Here is a 21,431-nt window from a genome sequence, read left to right on the forward strand (position 1 = left end):
GATTGTCTGACGACTAGCCTACAGGATTTGTCTCTAGAAAGTCTATGCAATTCATGGGCGAATGCCCGTAGACTGTTTATGAGCAGTCTAAAGGATCCGCCCAAGAGCGCAGGTCAAGTTTCATCCACTTCTACTTCACTGCTTCGCACAGCAGCCGATATGAGGCTTCTCAGTACAGCTTTCATACGGCGGACGCATGCTCCTAGATGTATAGGCCACGCAGTTATTGCACTGAAATCTTCGTAAATGCAGACTTTGCCACCCCGGCTGGTCGCAATAAATTCGCACTCTCCACCATGATACGCCTCAGATATCAAGTTCGCCTCCTGTGCCTGCAAAAATACATTAAAAATAGTTTCACTACAGTTGTTAAAAATAATCAATGCTGCTTAACCAGAAAATCATGTTTGTTGATTTTATTTATTCAGAGTGCCCTAAAGGCTCCTAAACAAATCAAAGCATCGACTGAAGGCGGTTATAGAAACGAAATAAAAGTACAAACGGCGACAAATACAAACCAAGAACTATGCAGATATAGATTGCGCTAAGAACGCTTCTCCAGCGGTAATGATTATATACTGCGTCTTGTTGAGAAATCCTCAAAGTGCGCAGCAACAACTGATCGATTTAGAAGCAGGTCGCAACTAACGAGATTCGTGGAGACCGAAAAAAAAAATGCCAACAATCGATCTTGTGTTTGAAGCCAGGGTAATACGACCGAAAATGTATAGCACATCTTAAGAGCGGCAACTCAAGAAACTTAGGGGTCGAAGTAAAGTTTCACAGGTTCTTTCGTCTTCCTTATTGCACCAGCGGTGCCCCGTCGGAGACGGTTGGTTCCAACTGGAAGACTGAAGCTCTTCGCACCAGGGGTGCCCGTCAGAGACGGTCTTGTGTTCAGTTGAGACGCAGGGGTAAGGCGAACACTTCAAATTTTATGTACAGTATTTACAATAGATACAAGCTAAGGCACTCGAGACAAATTAACGGCACAAAGGACAAACAACAAAAAGATGGATCTGGCTAATACTAGGGGAGGCCCCTACTCGGCGTTGCCGAAGATGCGTTGCATCTCACCTTAGCGCAGAACCCCGCTTCCAGCTCCGGGGCCCGGTTTTAAAGCCCTAAAGGCCCGGCCCACATTTCGTAGCTTCCAATCATATTGTGCTCTCAACATGATTGGTTCTTCAAGAGCCTGGCCAGCCCTCCAGCTGCCGTAAAGTAGAGCACTCTCTCCACCACAAAATAAAAACAAACACAAATAGACATCCGTGCCAGCACGTGGGCGAATCAGTACCGCGGGTGGGGGGACACCCGTATACCTGCCGGCGCGTTCACGAGCGGCCGCGTTCCAAGAAAGGAGACGCTTCGCTTTGAGCACCCCCAGCCGCGTTCCGATGACCCCCGCGAACGCTACCGAACCCTTACACGCCCTTCCCAAGATTCTACAAAGGGCTCAAATGCCACTTTTAGAATTATAACGAGAAGGGATCGGTACGGGTCACAAAACCACCCTGTGGGTGACATACCGCAGCTACACCAGCGCTGGCACCAACAAAACCAAAAACAAAATGCAAAATGCACACACAACATCAGCAAATTCCACAAATTCACACGGTGGCATGCCTGCCGTGCGCCGTAACACGCGTCCAAGTTGGTGCGTTGCACCCAGTTCACCAGCATGCACACCCGCGTCCTGCTCGCGAATGAGCACACACACACACGCACACACAGACACTCGCAACTTGAGCGTTCAGTAGCACTCGTACGACGTCCGTAAGTGGCCACGTGAGCCTCCTTAGTCGCACCGAGCGTCCCCGTGTGCGTTCGAGCCACTAAGGGTTAATCATACCCGATGAACGCCCTACTATGCTCAATAGGCCGGTGCCACAGCGGGGCAAAAACTCAACAGCTGGTGCCCTCCAGGATCAAACACGTCCTGGTTCTCGATGGGTCCAAACCCATGACCACACGACGCACCTGAGGGTCCGCTCTCTCTGGCGCGCCGGTACGAGCCGCGCGCTGCATAAGGAGCATAGCCCCTGCCTTGTCTAACCGCACCAGTGAGGCCGGTTTTACTACACTTGATCAAGCGTACTGCAGCACGGAACATACTGTTCCACGAGCAGACTTTCAGTGCGAAAGCTACGCACCTGCCTCCTGCTACTCTACTTCGCTTGGGGCCATTTGCACCTTTACTGCACGGGCAAACCTTGAAATTGCCGCTCCGTGCTTGATCGGCGCTTGCCGGCTTCGTGGCATAGTCTGAGGCTGCATGAGCTCCCTCGCAGTCGCTTGACCATACTTTGCCTTGTGGCAAGTCGCCACGCATCTCGTCCACGAAGGACCTGGTGGAACACACGTCGGGTGCGTTCAACAACTGCGCGTTACTCTGCCCGGTCGGCCCAGCAAGCCCGCCTCCGTTCTCTGGCTCGCATGGAACGCTCTTTCCATCAATGACGCTACGGGGCCCTTCATGCCCTATGACCGACACAGTGTGCGGTTCCAGCAACGCTAGACTTTCTCCTGTCACTAGCTCCGCGATCTGACATCTGTCGTCGCTGGCCGTTCCCTGCTGAGCTAAATGCTCTTTTCCGCAGCTTGCTTGAGACCGCGTTTTTGGAATTGTGAGACACACTTCCAACAATCCTGAGCACGCGTCCGCGTCCCTGGTGTCATTTGGGATTGAGCTAACCTGGGCGGCCGTGTCGTCGGAGTGCGAGATCACCGCCTCTAATACCGCAACGCTGCGTTCCATCAGGATGCTTTCTTGAACTGCGACTCCAGCTTCGCAGAAATCTGGCTCACTTTGTACTTCTGCCTGGCTGTTTTCTTGGCCTGTGCTTGACAAGCATAAGGGTTTACCTTCCAGCACCGGTGGCCTCTCCTCTCGGGACTCGGAGTAGTTGTCCCTCGCTAGTCCACTAGCTTTCCTAGACTCCTTGAGCTCAGCGAGCTCCAGCGCTAGCTGCTGGCGCTTTGCTTCTAATTCCTCCAAGACGCACTTAACATCCTGAGGTTTCTCCTCGCACAGCGGCGCCTTTCCTCCATTCACTTTCGCAAGTTCAGCCTGAAAGTACGCTAAGCGCGCCTTCGCTAATTCCACTTGGCACCTCACATCAAGTGAGGGCAGGCTTGGATAGCTCTCCATACCGCCTTCCGTACCCCTCAGATGTCCTATCGGCTCGAACACAGGGACGTGAACAATGCGACCAAGGAAACTCACGGTTTCGATGCGTCGATCCGCATTGCCAGCTCCTTGGCGTCGGGGTCCACCGCCACTTTCCCCGGACGCTGCGATGAGCTGTCGCACGCCGCTGGTCCGCCGCCGGTGATCGTCGAGTTCCCGACGCGCTGCTTCCTTGACCGGACGCAGTCCCGCGTCGCTGGACTACTGCCGTGGTCATTGCGTCCTTGCCGCCGTGTCTCCGCAGGTCCGTTCACGAACGCTGACCTGTCGCCTTGTCGTCACCTTTCTCCCTGCCTTGTCTTCTTCCTGCGCCGTCTTCCGATGGCCGCAGGATCCTGTCGGCTGCGCCAGTAAAGTTTCACAGGTTCTTTCGTCTTCCTTATTGCACCAGCGGTGCCCCGCCAGAGACGGTTTGTTCCAACTGGAAGACTGAAGCTCTTCGCACCAGCGGTGCCCCGTCAGAGACGGTCTCTCGATGATTCGAGACGCAGGGAGGAAGGGAAAACTTATGTACAGTTTATGTACAGCAATTTACAAAGCATATACAAGTTTAGGCACACTAGAGACATATTAAGCGGCAAAAGGACAAACAACAAAAAGATGGATCTGGCTAATACTAGGGGAGGCCCCTACTCGGCGTTGCCGAAGATGCGTTGCATCTCACCTTAGCGCAGAACCCCGCTTCTAGCTCCGGGGCCCGGTTTTAAAGCCCTAAAGGCCCGGCCCACATTTCGTAGCTTCCAATCATATTGTGCTCTCAACATGATTGGTTCTTCAAGAGCCTGGCCAGCCCTCCAGCTGCCGTAAAGTAGAGCACTCTCTCCACCACAAAATAAAAACAAACACAAATAGACATCCGTGCCAGCACGTGTGCGAATCAGTACCGCGGGTGGGGGGACACCCGTATACCTGCCGGCGCGTTCACGAGCGGCCGCGTTCCAAGAAAGGAGACGCTTCGCTTTGAGCACCCCCAGCCGCGTTCCGATGACCCCCGCGAACGCTACCGAACCCTTACAGTCGAAATTAACCCAGAGCTCTTTATTAAGGTGTAGGTCGTAGATCACCAGTGTTGCCTAGGTACGTAAAAGTTAGTCAGTTAGTCGTGGACGACTGAAGCTAACACATGACTGATGTTGTTACAAAAGGCGTCTGCCATTTATATTAGAGTAACCGCTAATTCGTACATGCAAATTATTTCACTATAAGGTATCAATTCACTCGTCAAGCTGGAAAGAACTACACCAATTAAATGCTTGCGAGATTATGGCAAACCGCAGGCTTGGCTTTGCCTGTCGTGTCGCGACGACCATTGCTTATGTTTGCACAATGTCTTTCCCTTTTTGTTTTGTTACCATAGCAACAACTTATTTCTCTCGCGTCGGCGAGTAGGCGTCAAAATATTGATAGCTTCTCACGCGTCGCTACGATGGCGCTTTTTTAGGTTCTCGCCTGTGAAAACACGTCGATAGCTGGACCATCCCGGTGCGAACGCTGCGTCGAAGTGTCCAAAGGGGAATGAGGTTTGTTTTCCTCCCGGCTGTCGATTGCTTAAAGAATTTTTTGTCAAGCGATAAGTTGTCTTCCGGAATATGTTTACGGCTGAAAACTTTCGCTCGTTCCATGATTGATCGGTATTGGCCTCTGAAAAAATCACGCTATAAGCCTCTCAAACACGGACTTTGAGACATTACTATTATGCAGACAGTCGCCTAAGCACGTACATGTCTCCTATGAGGAAGGGAATGGAGTATAAGAACCACCGCTGTCCCCGCTCCCCCATTGCCATTGAATTGAATGGTTACCCGGTACCTGAGGTTGGCACCCTCCGTGTATTGGGCTTGCACATCCAGAACGATGGCAAAAACACCACTACCCTCAAGAAACTCAAGCAGGTTGCAGGCGCGATATCGCACCTCATCCGCAGGGTTTCGGGACATCATAGAGGCATGAAGGAGCGCGACCTATGTCGCCTCATTCATGCCTTTGTCCTCAGCCGTGTACTGTACACTACCCCATACTTACAACTATCCAAACATGACATAAACGCTTTGGATGCTTTGATTCGCAAGGCATTCAAGGTAGCACTTCATCTTCCCCTCAACACACCCACAGACAGATTACTAGGCCTGGGCCTCCACAACACGATCGGGGAACTGGTGGAGGCCCACCGACAGGCCCAATACATCAGGCTCACAAAAACTTCCACAGGTCGGTATATCCTGGACTCCCTGGGAATCAAAATACCGGCCAACGACCCAACCCTTCTCGCCATCCCACGATCCCTTCACCGAGAGCTTCTCATCAGGCCGCTCCCGACGAATATGCACCCGTCCCACCATGAGCAGCGCCGCAGAGCCCGTGCGAAGGCACTCCATCGAGCGTACGGCCCCCAGCCGGACGCCGTATGGGTGGACGCTGCCTGCACGGGTGATGAAGCGACAGCAGCTGCGGTGGACTCCTCTTCATCCACCCTCCTCACACTACCTCTCCCTCCAGATACGTCCCCAGAGGCTGCAGAGAAAGCCGCCATTGCACTTGCTATAACCCGCACGGAAGCCCGGTATATTTTAACTGACTCTAAAACTGCGATTCTAAATTTTGCTCGAGGCCGAGTTCATGTCCCTGCTTTTGGCATACTGGACTCGCCCGATGCACCCCCGCCCCGCCAAGTGGAGCTGATATGGGTGCCTGCGCACTCCGGGAATCCCGGAAACGAGGCCGCCAACCTTTTAGCCCGAGGTTCTTTAAACCGGGCTCAGGTGGCCTCGGATCGGGGATTCACGAAGGATCGCATGCACTCATTCAGTGAGCTGACCCAGGCATACAGAGCCTCTCGCCAGCTCTACCCCCCGCCCCACCCCTCCCTAGATAACAGACACGCAACACTCTGGCGCAGATTACAAACACATACTCTCCCCTCGCCCCTTACCCTAACCCACTATCATCCCTCCTTCCCCACTCCTGCTTGCGCCCTATGCCCAGAACCCTTCGCTTCTTCCCTCCACATCCTTTCCCTCTGCCCGGCGGACCCTCCCCCGCGGGACCTAGAGAACCTCAAGACCTGGGAGGACTGGGAGACCCTGCTGCATTCGGAGGACCCGGCCGTGCAGACCGTCGCCACCGGCCGTGCTGCCAGTGTTATGGACCTCAGGAACATAAACACTTGAGTGCAGTGGGGTCGTGCGGGGACCCTGGGGCGTGCCCCGAATTCCTTTGTAAATAAAGTTTTCTCTCTCTCTCTCTCTCTCTCGAAGGTTTTTGGAGATAGCAGAACTCTGTTATTCCATTTCCGAAGAAAGCGATGAAACGGAGAAAAGATAGTGCGGCTTTTCCGGCACGAACAGCAGTATTGAATGAAACTCCGACAACTCCATTAGATTGTTGTTCTTAGTAAGAAAAAACCGAATTTTTGGCTCTTTATGGCTACGAGGGGGTACCCAAAAGAAACCGGACTTATTTTTGTTTGAACTTATTTGTTCACATTTTAAGCACGGACCTTCAATCTCCTTCAAAGTATTCCCCACTTTCAATGATACGCTTGTCGAATCTTTCATTCCATTTTTCAAAACATTGTTTAAATTCATCTTTTGTGATGCTTGACAGTGCCTCCGTCGTTTTTTTCTTCACCTCAGCAACATCAGCGAAACGCTTTCCATTCACCTATTTTTTCATTCTAAGAAACAAAGAAAGTAGCACGGGGCAAGGTCGGGAGAGCATGAGGGTTGAGGAATAGGGGTCATGCTATTTTTGGTCCATAATTGTAGAGACAGGGCTGTGTGAGCAGGGGCATTGCCATGATGGAAAAACCAGTCACCCGACCGCCACAAATCTGGCGGCTTCCACCGCACACTGTTGCCCAATCTTTTCAAAACATCCAAGTAGAAAGCCTGGCTAACTGTCTGACCCTGCGGAACAAATTCTCAATGGACGACTCCTCTCACGTCGAAAAAACAAATCAGCATTGTTTTGAGGTTTGGTTTCACCTGACGAGCTTTCTTGAGGCGAAGTGAATTTGAAGTTTTCCATCGGCATGATTGTTGCTTTGATTCAGGATTCGATTCAGGAACACTTGAGTTGTCCCCGTAGCATCGTCCTTGTACGTCTTTCTTATTATTTCAAGAGTTTCCGTTCCACTTTTTCCGAGCAAAAATCAGAATTTCACCGGCGCACGCTGTTCACGAAAATCAGCCATTGCAAAAACGACATTCACACAAAACAGTCGTCACTCTAAAACTCAGCCTAAACTAGTCTGACCTCCTTCAACGACGGCACTCGGCTTACTGACTATGGAATGTTCGTTCTATGCGCTCCTAGTGGCAAAACACGGTACGACAGAAGCTTTGCCGACCAAAAAATTTAGTCCGGTTTCTTTTGGGTACCCCCTCGTATGTTGCTATTCGGTAGCAAAAGGCGCATTTCTTGCTTAAAAAAAAAATTGCTGAGGCTCAGCTTGGCTAAGCCTGGGGAATGCGAAGCATATTAGTGGCTAGGCTTGGTAATACATGGCTTTCCTTGGTTGAATACTTGGTCATTTTAATACAACCACTAGAAGCCTTCGTCGTGGGGGAAGACAACGGCATGGCTACAGCGGAACGCCGACTAACCCCGAGACGCGCGTTGGGTGAGCGCCTGGATTGCCACGGAAGCCAAGCCGCGTCTGCCTGCCCGGTGGAGCGAGCGTTTCACCTACACCGAGTGTGAACGCGCGTTCGAAATGCGCGGGAATGCGCGGGTGTGACGGCTAGGGGCATGGAGTTTTTTTACCTCCATGGCAACGTTTTCTCCATGGCTAGGGCTCCCACGGCGACGGCGCGAGGTGGAGGCCGGCTCTCTCATCCGATGTCACGTGGTGTGACGTCACGGTGTCACGTGGCGTGACGGCTAGGGGTCCCACGGCGACGGCGCGAGGTGGAGGCCGGCTCTCTCATCCGATGTCACGTGGTGTGACGTCACGGTGTCACGTGGGGGTCCCACGGCGACGGCGTGAGTGGTAGCTCTAGCAATATGCTTCGCATAAAAGTTGTATTTAGGAATGCAACACCTTTATTTTTCGTCGCTCGATTCGAACTTAGTTCGTAAATGATGAGATGGACTCCGCGGACACCAGTGGAAGTGAATGGCAGCGGGTGGGGGAAGGGGGTGGAGGGGGGGGGAGGGGAAGGGGGGGAAAGGGGGGAAAGGGGGGGTAAGAGGGGGGGAAGGGATTATATGTTTGCTTTTTTCTAAATTTTTCAGCTTATAAAAGCTCTGTGTTCAGTAAAAATTGGCCGTTTGTCATTACAAACTAGGCAAACATTCAATATCTGCCAACGTCAATTAGCCTCGATTGTTCCTCAAGGGAGAGTGAGTACAGGCATGAACCAGGTCGTTCTTGCTCTCCGCACACTCTTCTTGCTTCGCAATAGTTGTTGATTTCTGTGAGCACCTCTTTTTTCGCCCGCTGCTTTTGCAGTGATACCTGTCTAAGGATAGCTGTAACTGCGGATGCAGGGGGAGGCAGAAAGTTAGGTGGGTGGACGAGGTTAAGAAGTTTGCGGAGATACGGTGGCCGCCGCTGGCAGAGGACAGGGTTAATTGGAGAGACATGGGAAAAGCCTCTGCCCTGCAGTTGGCGTAGTCAGGATGACGATGATGATAGTGTAGTTGACAGCTGTACAAGTGGGTGACGTAAGCTTTGTGGCACTTCGTAATCTAATACTAGACTGCTGCTAAGAAATAGGGCTACTCAAATGTGTCCGAGGAAAAAAAAGGATAACAAGGCGAGGTGATGGGGTGCGGGGAAACTGTCCTCACGTGTTTGTTCAAGACGGGTGGCAAGGCCATGGGTCTCTTTGGCTATCCGTCTCTCTCTTATTTAGTGCCATTATTAGAATAGCAATGGTTTAAGCTAATTCAGAACCAAGCAGTGCAGCGCTGCTGAGGGACTCCTTAAAATACAAGATATTGTTTGAAATCATTTCTGTCTTTAATTTATTTGTTTGGTTCCTTCTTTCTTTCCTGCTCTAAACGAGAAAACTTACAGAGTAACAACACATCTACTAGCTTTGCAGCCAAAAACAATTTTTACTTCCAAAATTTATACGAATAGAAATTTATGATAGAAGTGGCCTCATATTCTGAGGCCGTTTCACTCTGGAATACATAGGCATTTTTCAGCGGAAACTTCACATTGTTTCATATTTTCACGAATCATCTTTCTTTTGCAAAATTGGCGCATTATATAGTTTCGCATTTGTATATTCTTAGTGCGACTGGGATTCTTTGTTAAATTCAACTGTTTTTTATGTTTATTTCCTGTTTTCTTAACCAATGTGATGAATCTTATGTTATTGTTCCCTTGCATGACTCGTCGATCTACCTAAGGTTGCCCACAGTCCTCCAACTTCCGGGCCTTTCACTGTATACGTTACGTTCGTAACAATTTTTTTTTATTAATATCCCTCGACATGGTTTCAAATAAACCAATAAAATTAACCTTGCCCCACTGTAATCCGACCAATTATTGCGAGAAAATTTGTTCCACTTCCATAAAAAGAGACACAGGACTGACAGCTTGCAACGGCACTTCAAGTAATCGTTATTCGAAGAAATGCATAAGAAAAGAAAGGACCAGTCCGTCCTGCGCGCAATGTGAACATCATAACTTCCCCCTTCTGCGCAATAGCAGGAGGCGGTGTCCAAAGAAATGACGCAGTCTCTGCTATCCCAGATCTCCCTCGGGGCGTATTGAAGCTCCCCGCTAAACGACCGCGACATCAAACGTCCAGCTGGACACATATGGCCGACGGCGAACTGCCGGACCACCGGCGATGGCGTTGTCGTGTCGACAATGCTTTTATATCCTAACCGCCCCATTTTCGCTCCAAGCTTTTCTCGCGTAGTTCTTTCTTTTCTGTTGTCCCTTGCGTCTCTCTGTTTATAACGCCGGTGTTATGTGTTTCGTTCTCGCGCCGACGGTGTCGAAAAGTCCCAGGCTGCGACGTACGTGACTGGGCGATCGTGACCTCTATAACTTGAGCGCACTCGGAGGCTGGGGAAAAATGGGGAGAGACTGGGGAGCTTAGGGAGTGGGGGCTTCCTTTCCCCACTTGCCCTCGTAACCTCGGCCTTCTCACCCCCATGGTTGCTTCCCTTGCACTTTCTTTTTTTTTGCTAGGCTCCCCTGCAGACCGAGTTTGACCCTGAAAGAAGCGTGACGCAGGCAGTTTAGCGGCCGCGAATTAGAGCACGTCGTAGCGCTCTCATTGCCGCACGTGTAGTATTATAAAGCGGCTACAATGAGTCTAATTTGGCCCAAGTGGAAGAGTGCGCTGGTTGGCCTGAGTACGGTGATGCATCGGACAGCATAAACGGACAGAGAGCAAGGGGGTGAACCTCATCTACACGCGTTCCTTCTTTCCGCCGTTTTTTTCCTTTGTTCGTTCCTTTATTCTTTCGTTCCACTTGTTTCCATCGACGTTCCATTCGGTTTCGCACTTCCTTCTTCCTTCGCATTTCTTTTTTTATATATTTGTTGAGTATTTCTCTGCTATTCACCTACTTCTAGTCTTTTTTGCCATAATTCATTCATTCATTCATTCATTCATTCATTCACTATCAGCCTTTACATTCCTTCCGCCTTCTTTGTACTTCGACACCTTCATACTCCCCTGCTTGTGTTGATTCCTTCTCTAGCTTCCGTCCTTCCGCTTTTGTCCTTTCTGCTTTGTTGTTTCCTTCATTTGTAGATGCATTACTTCTTGTGTCCTCTAGAGCACAGCTTCTTCTCCTGCCCTTGGTTCACATATTTTACTCGTTTGCATCTAGTCGTTTCACTTCATTCCTTCTTCCATTTTCCTTCCTCTCCTTATTTCTTTGTTCCCTTTTCTTCCTTCCTTTATTTCTCTATTTAACATTTTGTTTGCTTTAAGTGCACGTTGAAGAACTCCAGATGGTCGAAATTTCCGGAGACCTTCACTACGGCTTCCCTCATAGCCTGAGTTGTTTTCGGACGTTAACCCCAATAAACCAAACCATACCATTTTGTTTGTTTTATTCCACCTCATTTACTTCCTTCATTCCTTGATTGATTTATTAATCTATTCCCCGTCTTCTTTCACGCCCTGCTATCTCCTTTCTTCCATATTCTGAGGCCCCGCTGCGGTGGCTCAGTGGTTACGGCGCTCGGCTGCTGGCCCGAAAGACACGGGTTCGATCCCGGCCGCGGCGGCTGAATTTCGATGAAGACAAAAATCTAGAGGCCCATGTGCTGTGCGATGTCAGTGCACGTTAAGGAACCCCAGGTGGTCGAAATTTCCGACGCCCTTCACTACGGCGTCCCTCATAGCCTTAGTTGCTTTGGGACGTTAAACCCAAATGAACCAAACCAAACCATCTTCTGAGGCACTCGTTCCTATTTACTGTTTGATTCGTTTTATTCAGCCTCTTTATTACTTATTTCCTTGATTCATTTGTCAAACCTCTCATTTCATTCGCTCCGATATTCTTTCTTCCATCGTCTAAGGCGTTCTATGCAAGGTACGAATGTCGCTTGCTATATAGGCGCTCGAAAACACGTGGTCATTAAGCATTCAATCGCCCACTAGCGTCGCCGCCATTGCCAGTATTTCTGCGAGGCGCTCCAACGGCAAGCGACGCTGCCACGTTTATCCCGCATGAGCGCTAGAGAGGGACCGTTAATTTCGAGTGGACAGCGTTAAAAAAAACACATAAAAGACAGCAAACATGACTGGTGTGCGTTGCCGTTAAACGCCCGGAGGCGAAATTGTTATTCGCTTCGCCTCCGCTCGCTAATGACCTCTTACCGCGATATCAGTGCGCGCGGAAGTTGTACAGCAAGCGTGAATGACTGGCACGGCCGTTTTTTGAGCGAGCGAACGCGTGGCTCCACCGTAAACAGTGCAAGATGTAGACGTGTCCAGCTTTGTCCGCGAGGGGGTAATCCGCCTTCGAAGCTCTGGTGACTCCTTGGTCGCTACAGCTTCGATACGCATCCCTGAAGCAAAACCAATGAACGCCCATGCAAGTAGCTGTGTTCCCGTTTCCATGCTTGTCGCTGTCCTTCGACGAATTATAAAACCCAACGTGACAACTGATGATAAGCACCGCGACTTACTCCATTTTAAACGCGTTGAGTTTTACTCAATCGAGCAAAGAGAGTTGAAAGCGCAGTTTACAATGTAATTTAATTAAGCTCACTTCTGAAGTCGCGCAGAAGAACGAGCTTTAACTTCAAACTACACTCTGCTGCAAATCGCTTTAATTACGAACTAAACCTTCAGTTATCAGCATTTTCTTTACTTGCTGTACAGATTCATGCGCTGTGTATACAGCTCAACAGCGAGCGCACATAGCTCGCCAAGTTGTTTCCGGAGAAATCAGCGTTTTATTTTATTTTCTTTTTTTTTGACAGCGTAGTCAACGCGCTAAAACTGCTAGGATTCGTTGTTAGTTTCTATCGCGTACATAAACCTCCGTTCTCCGCCAACAGCTTTATCTCCTCCGAGTGAAGTGGAAGCTGGGGCGGGTTGGTTCGTAGATAACTAGGAAATAATGAGGAAAGATAATGAGGAGAGATAAAGAGGTAAGAGTTCTTTTATCTTGATTTTATGGGGTTCAACGTCCCAAAGCGACTCAGGCCATGAGGGACGCCGTAGTGGAGGTCTTTGGATAATTTCAATAACGTGGGTTTTTCTAACGCGCACTGACATCGAACACTACACGGGCCTCTAGCGTATCGCCTCCATCGAATTGCGACCGCTGCGGCCGAGATCGAACCCGCGTTTTTCTGGTCAGCAGCCGAGCTCCATAACCACTCAGTCATCGCTGCGGCCAGGAAAGAGAGAATAGTATTTTATATATCATCTCTCTTCAGTAGAGGCTCATTAATCAGCATTTCGGGATTGAAATGAAAAACGCCTATCAAAGGAAGCACATGGCGTCTCTTGATGACAAGTTGCCGTGCAAAGCCCGACGTCAGCACGCCGTTTCGTTCAGACGAAGTTTACAAACGTTGTTTCCCTGGTAAAAAAACTGCCCAGAACAAGCCTTCATTCCATCTACCGTTTCTCTAAGGCATGCATATGGCTGCCAACATATATTTGGTGAGGTAAGTGCTCTGCACCATCGCCGGAGTCAATGAACTCGGGAACTCATGGAAGTCTATGGTAGGCAGACTTCTAGAGGGACGCTGGGGAACAACGCCATTCAATTTTCTTTCTTGATGTAAATTGGTTTCTTTGCTCTTTCTGGCTATGTTGGTTTTTGTCCGCCAGAAAAGGGCGAATTTATTGTTTAGAAAATTGAGCTTAAAGATTCTCCCGCCTCCCGATTCAAGACCGTGACGTCAATACCGGAAGGTACTCCGTGATCACCGTTTAAAAGCGAATGGTGGTGCAGCCTTGCCTCAGAAATCCGTGACATAAAGAAAAATTTGACGCACCGCAGTTTGCTTACCAAAATAACTTGTGATGGCGACACCTGTATCTAATTTTTATACCTTTCTTACCTTCTAAAACTGATTGTTTCTGACAATAAAACACGATAAACTGTCAACACAGGCCAGTTTAGATTTTCCGTCAGTCCGTCTTTAAATACACTTGCGTCAGCCATCTATATCTGGCACTGTCGTGCAGTGAGGAATTGCTTTCTTGGGTCCGTCCCTCAATCCAAGTAGTATTATTTTTGTTCTAGCTCGTTTTCCTTTGCTTCTGTGTGTCCTTGTCTCTGTAGCGCTCTTGTGCCTGTATCACTGTATTTTTTTGTGTGTTGCCTATGCAGAATCAGTTGTTACTTTGCGCTGCGTCTTATGGTCTAATGTAATCCCTTGTTAGCTTCATGCAATTTGTTTGCCTACCAAGCAAACAGACTTCTTAGCAGTCGTTCAAGAAAGATTGAGGACATATTTAAGTTTTTCTCCGATCTCTGAGGCCAGGATACACTGCCATTCACTTCCAAACAGTAATCACAGAGTCCTTTTCGATCTTGACGTCCCGAGTTTGAACCGAGTGACGAGTAAAAATGTTTCCCTCTAAATCGAAATCTCTCAGCAGCTAACGCAACTTTTCCTGCAAAAATAAACTCAAAAATAGCCACAGAAAAGCCAAATATTTGGTTTTCATTCAAATAGAAGTTGCATGAAGCTCTCAGTTTCGTCTGTAAGCTGCATTAGCATTGCTATCCTGTGCTGAAATGGAGTCCGCAGTTGTTTTCTTTTTTTTTGCATTCTCCGTAGTTTTTCAACAATGCGTTGAACATCAGGTGCGCCTGAAGGAACCGCGGCAGTCTCTAAAAAAATCAGCAAAGTAAAAAGAAAATGGCAACGGCAAGCGTGACATATGATTCACTCCTCGAAATGCCGCCGTTCCGAAGCAAACACATCGAAAAGCGCTTTGACTGTGGCGTGTGCTAAAATGATGATTCCGTATATTGCTTATACTCATTAATGCATGCAAGCGACCCTTCGTTTCCAACAGTAATGAGGTATACCGCGATGAGCCATTGTTAACTAATAGGAAAAACAAAAAGGAGTAAAATATGAGTACCTCTGTACTCGTGACAGTAAATTCTAATGAGAGCAACCACTGGTCGTTCGCGTCCAAACAGTAACGGCAGCCGTGCATACATTACGACATGCAGACGCTCATTTTTCACCGCTTCCTGAGCGGCTATTGAGTCGTTCTTTCTTTTATTTTGTCTGTCATAAATTTAGCCAATGTCTGCTTTTGCGTTTCTGCGTTTGCTGTCGAGGTCGTAAACACGCGTGTTGCCAGGGTGAATTCGTTTTTGTTCCCCTGTTCCACTTTCGTAGTCGAGAGTAGATTTTTTTTCCTGGGGCTTAAAGCACGCTATTGTCGTGTTTCCTTAACAGCGCAGCGGTCGCCAGTGAAGTATACGCCGCCGACTTCATTGAGCCGTCGAAATAGACCGTCCGCAGAATAGTGCTTCGTCTTCATAGGCCGCGGCTTTTATATGCACGCGCTTTATGCCAACACTCCGCCATTGTGACGTCACGAGAATGTCTGCTTCCAGCAACTGGTACTTAACATTAGACGTTTCTAACGTGGTTCCTTCATGTCTCTTGGTATAACGATAGCTGTGGGGGGAAAAGAGAGGGAGAAGATTACAGCGGGAGAGTTTTCAGAGATTACCGTGGCAGTGGCGGTCAGTACAGAAAAGGCAGTTGTGATGCAACAGTGACGTCATACATTATGAAGCGCAGAGGTTCCCAACAGTACATATATGACGTCACAATTCCCAGCAACCCCCATCACTGGCTGGTGTGGAAGTCGATCACAGCAAGAAATTGAATTGAAAAGAATCTTTCGTCCGCATTGAGCGAAGTTGATAGGCGTATCCCTGTGGTTTGTTCACAAGTTTTTCTGGGGAGAAAGCCTTCTTTTATTTTTTATTATTAAATTGCGCAATTTTGTAGAAGCAAGAACTGGCGTCCTTTGTAAAGAGTGAAATTCAAAAAGTCGTCCTCAAATAGAATAATCTCGTGACTGATCGGCGCCTTTGCTCTATGTGTCGTTGTATGTCGCTATTGGTCACCACGCCTCGTGATGTGGCCGTTCACACACGGTTCTTTGCATATACAAACATTTCGTTGTGTGCCGTGATTCCCTACACCGATGTACCTTTTACGGCGGTGTGTATGTACAGCCTTTGTCAAAAGTTTGGAGCCCAGGGGGTTTTCTTTTGAGCCTCACTGTGTCGTTCTTAATGCATCTCTAGCGCTCCAAATTTCCTGGACATGAGAAGATTTCTGGTACTGCCTCCTGCGATAGGTAGGACTTCCATGAATGCTCCTGGAGTCCCAATATAAAGCCTGGAAGTGAACCCCCTGGGGTCTAAACTTTTGACAAAGACTGTACCTTTACAGATACGGAAAAAGAGTGTTCCCAGTTCCTATTGTCGCCGTAGGAAGTCTTTGTGCCTGTTGCCCTGACAGTAGTTGCCCTGACAGTAGTTGCCCTGACAGTAGTAAAGACGCGATTCAGGGGCCGCGACTGCGTTTAAACGTTACTTTACCTTAGGCCATATCGTTCATCGGTTAAAAAGAAAAATTCAGTGAAATCTTTTACCTGATCACAAACCGAACAGATGAAAATGAAAATAAACGTGCTTTAGTGTTGCCTTAGCAACAGGTGACTTGTGTAGAGAATCGCATTTGCGTCAGAAGTGGCCGTCGAGTAGCCTTTGCAAAAGTTCCCCGTTTATGAACTTACGGAAATCCATTTATGACCATTATAGCTTTCAGAGGGTATAGATTTTTTTCTTTGGCTCACACGCAGTGAATTAGTTCACTAAAATTTGCGCGAATTTCCAATTATTCCGCTCATTCTTCGTACAAAAGTTAGCGCAAAACACGACACTCACAGGAAAGGTGGACATGAAAGCGTCCGCGCATGAAAGCGTCTTCCGAATCTCAAAAAGCGTTTCAAGTTCTTCGCGGGCTTAGTGGCTGGGTTCTTATAGTGTTGCGTGGGGCGATGGCTTTCCAGTAAAAACACGCCCTGAGCGGCAAACTATTTTTTAGGGTAACTTCCACCCTCAAAAGGAGCAGAGAGCTTGGTGCCACTATACGCTTTGTGAGTTTATACGCTGGATAAATCGCTTCGCATGTCGAAATGAAAGTAATATGGCCCTGCGTAGCTGGCGATAAATAAAGAACACTGGAAAAGCAAGCGTGACATAGCACAGCGGTAAAATATTTGTTTCGACACAGTTTCATCGGTGTGTCTCTGAGAGAAAACATGTCCAATTTTCGGTACAGTTTGAAGTCCTAATCACACAGATAGGCAGAACACTTCAAGAGCTTCGACGTTCAATACTAAGAAGCAGTCTTATCAGATAAGAAGACTGTGGGCTCAGTACTCATCTCAGCTCTAACTCGGAATGAGGAAGAGAGGGGTACATCATTAAACATCCCACAGTTTTTGTCCATGGTTTAAGAAGGCGGGTTGAGCCTGAAGTTGGAGTGTATATAGTGGTTGTCCAGCACGTATGTTGGGATGACCATATCTTGAAACAGTTTTGAAAGAACTGGCATAATTCTCTGAGATGTTATGGTCGTCATCTAGGACACTCGAGCTTTTGAAACTGTACATCTTTTTTCTAAATCCAGCTAAAGATTACTTTCTCTAGTTTCAAAATTAGAAAATAATTTTTCTTGAGTTACAATTGATCTCCCTCCTCTTAGCTAACATATCTGTGAACAAATATTCTTCCTTATTATGTGGTACTCAAAATCAAATCCCCACCGAATCAGCTGTTTTGACACAGGACACCGACAACAGGAAGAGTTGTCAAACACGTCTCAACAGTTCATCGCCTTCGTAAGCAATGGCATGCATGCGGGTATAGCAATACGAAGGCTATTCGGCCGTGTCATCGCTACAGGCGCGTCCAGAATATTGAATTAGTCTTTTACGGGCGAGCACAAGCAAAGACTACGTTCACAAGTACAGTGACACCAGATCCTATTTGTCCGTGATGAAAGAAACCATTCACGCCCAGTGCTAAAGACATCATTTGAAAAGTGCATATTTATGCAGCGTGCGGTCCACAGCCTGTAAGCATGTTGCAGCCACGCGTCGTTTACCTGAGAGGTCAGTGTAATCGGCTAGGGATATGCTTCTAGAAAGACAACATTAACGTTAAACAAAACTCATAGCAGACTTTTAAGTTGAAACCGGTAGGCCAGGGGCTTTTTAACATCGAAGAAAAACGTGAGTCACAAAGTAACCTTTTGAAAATCAGGAAGCACTGTTAATAGGAAGAGGCTTGAGGTTCACCTGTATTCCCGTTGGCTTTGTCCTCGACATCGGTAGTTTTCACGTCGTGGTCGTTGTCCAGAATGTCCCCGCCGTTGATCACCACCTTAGGCAGCGGATTGTTAATGTAATTCGGGCGGTCACAGCCGTCCGTAACCTCTAACGGTATGTCTGTCTTGCCCGATGCCGGGATGCCGGCAGCCTTGGCGTTCGCGCAACCCATGTTCGGGGTCTATGCTGGTCGACCGCGCCAAAGAAGATGATTAGACTTCCCACTTCACCGTCACACAGACCACATTTACAGGGTGCAGTCGATGCCTTCCTTCTTCTCTTCACCCGTTATGATTGCCCTATTCAAGTGAGTTTTTGCGGGCCCCTTTACCAGGACTGCAGGCTTACTCGAACCAGGTAGGAAAACGGCTGACAGCAAAGTCCGGTCGACAAATCCAGATGCCAGAATTCCTTTTCGACCGGGCGGAAATAAAGTGGCCCAAGGAGCCACTTCACACGACAACTGTACCACTGAGTTCGACTATGAGATCTTCTTCCGTCGACTGCTGTCCACCTTAATAACTCTACCGTCGCACGAAAGCCTCAGCGGGAAGTGTAAGCCTCGAACTCTATGGCTATAGCTTGTACTTTCCTGAGAAAATAAAGAAGTTTAAAATCGACTCTTTTGCTTTTCTGTCGTGGTATTGTACCACTTCAATTTATGGAGAGCAGCAAGTCACGTCATGGTATCCAACAGCGTCACTCACATAGGTGCCACAACGTACTTCGCTCGAAAACGCGCAATTGCTATCACCACGAAGTCAACGCCACAATAGGGAACTACGTTGTCCCCAGAGGTTGTGAAGTTAACCGCCTGGTCAAAATTTTTTAAAAATGGGTAAGCGTAGCACAGCTGACTCGAAGAAGTTGTCGACTGTCCGGAGTCCAGGACGGGACTGACAAGTCACTCAAAGCCAAAGTTATGACACCGAATCACAAGTCACCGACGGGCTAAAAAAGACTAGTGGCTCCAGTACTACCTTCTTCGGACGCCGACACTCTAACGAATGCGCGAAACCGTGCCCAACGCTCAGCGGTACTGACTTCGATTCGTTTGTCCCGTGGGAGGGGGGCGAATGAGGGTAAGTGGTGGTGCGGTCATGTGACCGTTGTCGTCATCGATTTCGGAGGACGACTACCGGTGGCGATGCGGGAGTCCGCGCATCGATTCTCAGGACTCGCGTCATGACCCCGGGGGCGCGCAATGTTGACCGTGTCTGTGCTCGAGTTCGCGGCATGCATCGCTGATCTTTAGATTGCAAGGCTGCCCCATCAGGCGTAGTTCTTGCAGGGGTCGTTAAACGCGCGATCTGCTGTTCCTGGAAATGCGAGAGAAGGAAAAAGTGCCGAGCGTTACCGTCATTAAGCTAAGCGTTTGCGTTCCGCATTTCTCGTTAAATAAGTGGTTTGACATGAGTGTGGTCGCTGGTTATATGTCCTGTGTCACCATTTCCTGACACATTGGTGGAAGATGCAGTAGTTGATGCCAGGAAGACCGAGGCCTCAAAACAATGCCTCACAAAAGCTCCTGACTGCCGTTAGAGTTGTCTCAGTGCTTTGCCTTGAAACAGGGCTGCGCATTAGGAAAGTGCTTCAGAACAGTGCTTAGAACAGTACTGCACCTTGAAACAGTGCATGGTTGCCTCAATTCTTGGAGCAATGTTGTCTCTTACAACAATGCGAGTGTGTCACTGTTGCCAACGGTATCGGCACGAGGAAGTCAAGCACCGAACGCCCTTCCGTGTGAGCAGGTATGAGGAATCGGCCACTGATTTCTTGTAATCACCTGCACCTTCCGTTTGAACGAAAGCAAATGATGGGGCAATGTAACAAGCCTTTGCTCGGGCACTGGCTGAAAGATTGAAAAAAAAGGAAGAGCGAAATAAAAAATAACAAAGAAAGATAGAAGAAAAGAGAAAAGGAAGAAAGCCAGGAAGAAAGAACTGAAAAGAGAAACGAATGTAATACAGGGAAAGAAGCAAGGAAGAATGAATGAATGAATGAATGAATGAATGAATGAATGAATGAATGAAGCGAACGAAAAAGGACAAAGAAAGATCGAAGAAAAGAGAAAAGAAAAAAGCTGGAAATAAAGAACTGAAAAGAAAATGAAAGGAATGTAAAAGACAGAAAAGGCAAGGAAGAAGAATGAATGAATGAATTATGAGGGTGTAACGCACGAAATCGACCCGGGCTATGAGGAACGCCATAGTGAAGAGCTCCGGAAACTTCGACCACCCCGAGGTTCTTCAACATGCACTGACATCGCGCAGTACACGGGCCTCTAGAATTTCGCCCCCATCGAAATTCGACTGCCGCGGCCGGGGTCAAACCCGCGTCTTTTGGATGAATGAATGAATGAATGAATGAATGAATGAATGAATGAATGAATGAATGAATGAATGAATGAATGAATGAATGAATGAATGGAGCAGGCAGGCAGGCATTTTATTTATATTCAGTTTTGGTACTTGTATTGTTGAATTTCAAACTCTCGTCTCGTACACTTGCACAATACAAGTGTTCAAGTGTACACATGTAAGGTACACTTGTACCTGATGGCGATCTGGTGTGAGCTTATACATCTTACATGAATCCCTGTGACACTGGGGCAAACAAGCTTCTACATATGCGTACGAATGTAGACGAAGTACGATAAGACGATGTCCACTTATTTCCTGCAGCCTGGTTACAGCTCTACTCGGGACGACGCAAAGAAATAACAAAAGCTGGAAAAAAAATAATAAATCCGAACACGCCGTACCACATTGATTACAGCGTCGGTAGGCTCATAGTTTGGGAGTTAGAGAAATGGAGAAGAGAGTTGGGAGAGAGGGAAGGGTGCAGGAAGGAAGCGGGTTATTGCATTCCCAGACTTTTTTTTTTTTACCGTCAGTGCATATCTGGACTCTGTGAATAATGCGTACACATCTATAGCCATGGCAACATTGATCACGGCCATAAGTGATCAATACCCCAGAATGCCAGCATCAATGGACGCTCCGCGAGCCTTTGGCTTTTCTTTAATGCATTATCGATTGCGCTGCGCTATTTGCTCGTCCTTTGTATCGCGGCCGCTTCTCGCTAGAGTGCTTTTTATTTTGTTAATTTTTTTTTACGTGTTTGGTTCGCGCCTCCGTCGCCGAGCGAAGGAGATGGAAAAACGGCTTCGGCGACGCTGAAATCAATGGAGCCCGGTAACCGACATTGCGACGTCGTTGGGTCAATCGTACGACTCACCTGCTTCTCTGATTTGGACGGGGAGATTGTGGGGGGATTTCTTGACAACAATAGCTACACAGTGGGAGCGTCTGCGCTGTGGTCATCATATGTCGTAACGAGAAAACATTCCCGTTCACGTGTTGGTTACTGAGGTTGTTAAGCAAGTAGGCCTGGACACTAAGGCAAAGTGA

General features: G+C 48.2%; 1 protein-coding gene across 1 annotated transcript in view; it reads right to left on the reverse strand.

The window, feature by feature from the left end:
- Positions 1-18,235, reverse strand: part of LOC149335410 (uncharacterized) — a 32,192-nt gene extending 13,957 nt beyond the window's left edge. The window contains exon 1 of the mRNA XM_089552102.1: positions 17,989-18,235. Coding sequence (XP_089408228.1) covers positions 17,989-18,190 — 202 coding nt within the window. The 5' untranslated portion in view covers positions 18,191-18,235. The remainder of the gene's footprint in view (positions 1-17,988) is intronic.
- Between the last annotated feature and the right edge of the window lie 3,196 nt (positions 18,236-21,431).

The sequence above is a fragment of the Amblyomma mixtum genome, chromosome 7 (assembly GCF_055824585.1).
Source record: "Amblyomma mixtum isolate Tamu chromosome 7, ASM5582458v1, whole genome shotgun sequence".
In the NCBI taxonomy this organism is placed as follows: domain Eukaryota; kingdom Metazoa; phylum Arthropoda; class Arachnida; order Ixodida; family Ixodidae; genus Amblyomma; species Amblyomma mixtum.